Genomic DNA, 6,000 nt, shown 5'->3' on the forward strand with positions numbered 1-6,000 from the left:
CACTGATCGTGCACCATCTGAGGCATAAACGAAGTCACAGAATCCACACCCTGTTCCAGTTAGGACTTTCTTGTGTGCTACCCTCTTTCCACCTCTTTGAGGTGTCTTATATTTGTTTTCTATATAATGCTTAGAGTTTTTTTAAATTGTACTTAGCAAGAAGAATTGGTAGGAGGGAATTAGTCTGGAAGGGAGAGTGTCGTCACATCTACCTTTGCCATATATTTTTCCATCTGCAGATACAGAATTTGATAATTACATTAGAAAGCTATTTATCTCCACACCATACCACTTAATAAACCTAGTAGCCATTCTGACTTTGTCATGCTCAAAAGACTCCATATCCTACCAAAGAAGTCCTTATGCATCCATGTTTATTGACCTATTTACAATAGCAAGGAAATGGAAATGGAAACAGCCTAGACGTCTGTCTGCTGGTGAATGATAATAAAAGTGTGAATATACACAATGGAACCTTATTCAGCCATAAAATGAAATTTGCAAGGAAATGAATGGAACTGGAAATTATTCTATTAAGTAAGGTAAATAAGAACCAGAAAGACAAACATCACATGTTCTTTCTCCTATGTGAATCCTAGCTTTCAAAATTTTGTATTTATTATTGTATTGTGGAGGGAGGATGAGCAGTGTGCACTCTTGGAAGCTGTTTTTCCCCTTCTACCTGTACACAGATTGTTAGACTTGCATAGGAAGTGCTTCTGTCCGCTGAGCTGTCTTGTTAGCCCTGATCCTAAGCTTTGATGTGTGTGTGTGGCGCCTGCGCCACTGTGGTGCCGAGTCAAGGGCGAGGGACTGCCGATTTAACACACACACACACACACACACACACACACACACACACACAATAAAACAGCGGGTCCTTCATGCTAAGAGAGCAGCAGCAGTGGCGGCGGTGGTTTTTATTCAGTGTCCAAAGAGCCTTTATATAGGCAGCAAAGCAGGACTGCCACTCGCAGGTGAAATTCCTCAAGAGGTGATTGCGCACATAAGGGAAAGTCCCAAGGAAGGGAGGGGTGCGTTCTCAGAGCGGTAACCATGACTAGCTAACCATCATAAGCACGGACACGGAAGCTGCTAAAAACAGGACATGCAACAGCAAGACAGGCAGGCAGCCCAGTCGGGCCTGGTTCCCACAGGTTCCCCCTTTATATAAAATACAAATGAGCTCCTGTCTTAGGTTACCAGGACATTAGTTTCCTATCTTACCCGTCATTGGAAAGGCTTTGTGCGTCAAAACCCTCCTGTCCAAGGTCTTACCCGTCACTGGATACTCATTTATCAAGGCTCAGCCAAGTCAGGGCAGTGGGGTTATCCCCTGCCAAAGGCATGAGGACCTGTTTGGCATGGAACTGTTGAATGCCTGTTGCTTTCTCATGCGGCAGAGGCTCCAGAACACAAAACCTCCTAAGCCACATAGCAGGATGCCTAGCGCGATAGCGTCGTCGCTTCAGCTTTTTAGCAAGCTTCCCAACGTCTGTAGGCCCTTTATGAAGGCATCCTCCATAATGGGTGGAACTCTAGTGTCCTGTAGTAAGGCTGTTCACTGGTTAAGATTTTGGATAGCCAATTGTATCATAGAATTTAGGAAATTCTGAGTAACCAATGCACTGGCCACCTTGCCTGAGAGTTTATCCATCGTGTGCGCCGTTGTAACAGATTAGGAAATGGCAATGCCCACAGTGGTGGCAGCAGTAGCTGCCACAGCAGTGGGGACAATAACAGCAGCAGTAATTCCAAAATCTCTCTTTTCACAATAGATCACCAGGCCTTGCCCACTGTCATGTGCCACAGGAAAGGGAATCACTCCAGGTGTCCGTGCCAGCATGGCAGTCTTCTCATCACTCCAGCAACTTCTTAAATGGCAAACCTGCAGGGAACAATTTAAAGTCTCCCCCTCAAGGGAGTCATTAGTAACAACAAAAAGGAAAGGCTATGGGATAAAATGCACAGATTCAATCAGTTGAAGGGCAGGTGTCTGCAAGGCTCTGCACACCTGTCTCGAGGGGCCCATTTCCCTGCAATGGCCTCCCTTGCCTATCTGTCTTAGAGTGGTGCTTGTTAATCTGGGTTATACGCCGGTCTCCTCTAATTTTTCTTTGATCTTACACTCCCTCAACTTCTTCTTGAGAGCCCGTATTTCAAAGGTTAAAGTTGCCTCTTCCTCCTCAGAATTAGAAGAAGATATATCAGAGGCAATCTCAGATGGGATCAAAGATTTTTACAGAGTGCTCCTCCTGTACTTCATTCAGGGCATCCATACTTCATAGCTGCTCTCTTATTTTAAGCGCATCTCTAACGAGATGCCATAATGAAAAGGTAGCGATAGGAACACTGTTGGACCCTTTGCTCTGTGAAATCCTCTGGAGATCAGACTTCACCTGATCCCAATCTTGGATATTTACCTCTCCTGATACCATAAACCAAGGACTACTCAATTCTATTGTTTTTATAAAATCTTTAACAGTCTTATGCTTAATCCTGGTGCCTTGATCCTCTAACAATCTCACTAGTCCACCAGAACCATGGAAGAACTTGCGGCACCCATTTCCAATACGCTCGTTTTCTACCTCCCTGAGGCGCTGACCAGCTTCCCCAGGCGATCCGTCAGTTTCCTCCCTTCTTTCCCCGATGTCAGTGGGACCTCCACTTGTGGCACCTGCACCACCGTGGTACCGAGTCAAGGGCGAGGGACTGTGGATTTAACACACACACACACACACACACACACACACACACACACACACGCGCGCGCGCGCGCTCGCGCGCGCATGCGCGCGTCCTTCATGCTAAGAGAGCAGCAGCAGCCTTTATTCAGTGTCCAAAGAGCCTTTTTATAGGCAGCAAAGCAGGACTGCCACTCGCAGGTGAAATTCCTCAAGAGGTGGTTGCGCACATGAGGGAAAGTCCCAAGGAAGGGAGGGGTGTGTTCTCAGAGCGGTAACCATGACTAGCTAACCAACATAGAGCAGAGACACGGAAGCTGCTAAAAACAGGACATGCAACAGCAAGACAGGCAGGCAGCCCAGTCAGGCCTGGTTCCCTCATGTGTGTACACCATGTACCTAGTGGAACTGGAATTTCAAGTCGTTGTGAGCTGCCATGTTGGTCCTGGGAACCAAATAGGGGTCTTCTACAAGAGCAGCAAGTTCTCATATCCCTGAGCCATCACTCCAACCCCCAAATAGCAAATGGTTTTCATTGTTACCTTCAGCTTCTGTGCATGCTGTAGAGTGATGTCTTCAGCTCATGGGTGAGGCTGTGGTGTCCTCACTGCCCTGCCTCCTATCTCTCTTACAGGGAAATAAGTATTGACATTTTCTTTATCTCGCATTTGTTATGTACTCTGCATTGGTAATATGTGGGGCATAATTTAAGTTTCATTGTGCTTATATCCTTTTTTCTCAGCTGTGTCTTAACACCTATTATATGACTCAAACATGACTGGAATCAGCTACATTGGGCAAAGGCATTCGTGCACTTCATTGAAAGTTGTGCAGATATCCAGAGTCACTACTGGTGAAATAAATACTCAGCTTAGACTAATATTGTGTTTTGATTATACATCATTTAAATAATATGAGTTCCACCAGATTTTTAGCAACTAAAGCACTGTTAAATCTTTTATATTGGTACAAACCATAGGGAAAATAAGCTGATGGTATGTATCAGGAGTCATACAATTTTCTGTGCCCTAGAGGTTCTTTAAAATGGATGGGAATGAATATTCTTTAAAAAAAAAAAAAACAAACCAAGATGAAGTTCTGAGCATAGTGGCACATGCCTACAGTGCCAGTGCTTAGAGAGGAGAGCAGGAGTTGAAGACCGGCTTGAGCTGCAGCATCTGGTGTGCGGCTAGCCATGGCTGCCTGAGGCCTGCTCTAAAACAAAGGCAAGAAGCTGAAGCATAAACCAAGGCTGCTTCACAGGGACATAAAACAGTGCTTGTGGTGGAGTAGTCGGCAAAGGTACAGACAACATTGTCGAAACTACACGGTGGTCATTTGAAGAATAAAACGAAAGTTAGAATTCTCAACTTGTCTTCACAAAGAATTTTGTGATAATACGAAGATGAAGAATAATATTAATGTGTTGTGTGTGTGTGTGTGTGTGTACATGTACTCCACAGGCATACAACACACTAAAATTTTAGTTCTACTTTCATTTTCTAAGTACAGTAATGGGACTAGGAGAAGAACAAATTTTGATCCCTCCCCAACCTAAAACTCATAATGTTGCTGTGTGCGCTGAGGCAAGTAGTGACTCCTTGCTCCCTGAGGGCATGGCAGGCTGTGGCAGCAGACTCTCTGGTCGTCCTTAAGAGACTGGGCAGCCGCGTCTGTACTCCAGTGTGCTCTTTTAGGTGCGTTCTGCAACATTCTATTACTTTGAATGGTGGACCCCCAGATCTTGAGAAACTGGGCACATCAGAGCAACTTATACTCAGAGGACCCCAGAAAACTGTCAGCAGGAGACTTAGAATTTTAGAGGTTTTGTTGCTGTAGAGAGACTACAGAAGTACAGTGAGGCGCGTTCAGGAGGTGCTGGTCTGTGTCCTCTGACACTGTCTGCCTTCTCTGTCCCACAGCTGGCCCTGAAAGACCCTGTGCACACAGTGTCACTACAGCAGTTCATCTACGAGAAGCTCAAGGCCCAGCAGGAGATCTTGGGGGAGCAAGGCTTCCAGTCCCTCATGGAAACAGTGGACACAGAGATTGTCACCCAGCTGCAGGAGTTTTTGCAAGGATTCTAAGAGCACGTGTCATGTGGCCGCCAACCCTTCTGAGATAAGATGAGTAACCCCACCTGCCATCTGTCCATGAGAGCCTGCTGAAATGAAGTCATTTGTGTGTGAATAGAAAGAAACCAAGACCATAAATTTTTTACTATAAAATATAAAGAATAAGTATAAATCCCAAATATTAACGTCAGAAAACTATTCCTCAAAAGAATTTAATTTTGTATTTATGAGGGGCCCTGTGTTTACTAGAGGTGCATTTATCGACATAGCTGCATTGCTTCCTGTTAAGATGAGAAGCTGATTGGCTACCTTTGAGCTCTTTAACACTTGAGGGGATGAAGGTCAATGTGCCGATGCTTTTCTGCAACCCAAATTACTTAAATTTGGTTGCCTTATCTTGATTTTTTTAAACCAATGAAATAAGTCTGAGAAATGAGAGTGCTGTACAAACAATACAATTAATTTGTGCACCAAGCAAGCATCTGACAAGGGAGCATCTCACAAGGGAGCATCTGACAAGGGAGCATCTCACAAGGGAGCTGTTTTTATCTGACAGAGCAATCAAAGGCTTGTATTTTCATTCTTGTAATCTGATACAGGAAGTGGTAAAGGCACTTTTAGCTTTACTTTGAGTGCGTACATCGTAAAGCCCGCTGAAGTGAACCTGCCGTACTGTAGTGCCAAGTGGGAGACCTCTGGTCATGCTCTGGCCCTGGTCCCTTTGCTACATTCGAAGGCCAGGAGCCCTGTGAGCGCGAGGAGAAACCATAAAGTTCCAAGTCCCCTTCTGCTGTGACGGTCATGCTTGGCTGTGACAGGCTGCTCAGTATTTACCCATCTCAGGTTCCTCAGTGCAGAGGTGTGCCAGCACCTCAGAGGACCCAACAGCAATCCCCCGGGTACTAGCACTGACATAACTAGTCTTCCTTTTTGTCCCTCCATTGCACAGAACGTGCGAGGGAGAGGTCTGACGCCTTACTTTGCATTACTTGCCATTGTGAGGAACCTTTAGAGCATCTTTTAGGAAATACTAAAAAGCAAGATTGGAGATGTCTTATCTTTCTATAGATTTGGGTACAGTATGTAACTGTGGGAAAACCACTGCCCCTTTGTAAGCTATAGAACCCATAATGTCTACAGATATATGATGTTTTCAGCACAGAAAGAAAATATGGTCCAATTAAATTTTCCAAAGATACCTCACCTTTGGCTCATTGTCTGTTTTTCTTGCCGCCTACCCT

At 45.0% G+C, this 6,000-nt stretch overlaps 1 protein-coding gene across 1 annotated transcript in view; it reads left to right on the forward strand.

The window, feature by feature from the left end:
* Positions 1–4,904, forward strand: part of Ipo11 (importin 11) — a 148,240-nt gene extending 143,336 nt beyond the window's left edge. Inside the window, exon 31 of the mRNA XM_051172607.1 lies at positions 4,607–4,904. Within this exon, the coding sequence (XP_051028564.1) occupies positions 4,607–4,771 (165 nt within the window). The 3' untranslated portion in view covers positions 4,772–4,904. The remainder of the gene's footprint in view (positions 1–4,606) is intronic.
* Positions 4,905–6,000: the final 1,096 nt, after the last annotated feature.

This window comes from Acomys russatus, chromosome 30, assembly GCF_903995435.1.
Source record: "Acomys russatus chromosome 30, mAcoRus1.1, whole genome shotgun sequence".
In the NCBI taxonomy this organism is placed as follows: Eukaryota; Metazoa; Chordata; class Mammalia; order Rodentia; family Muridae; genus Acomys; species Acomys russatus.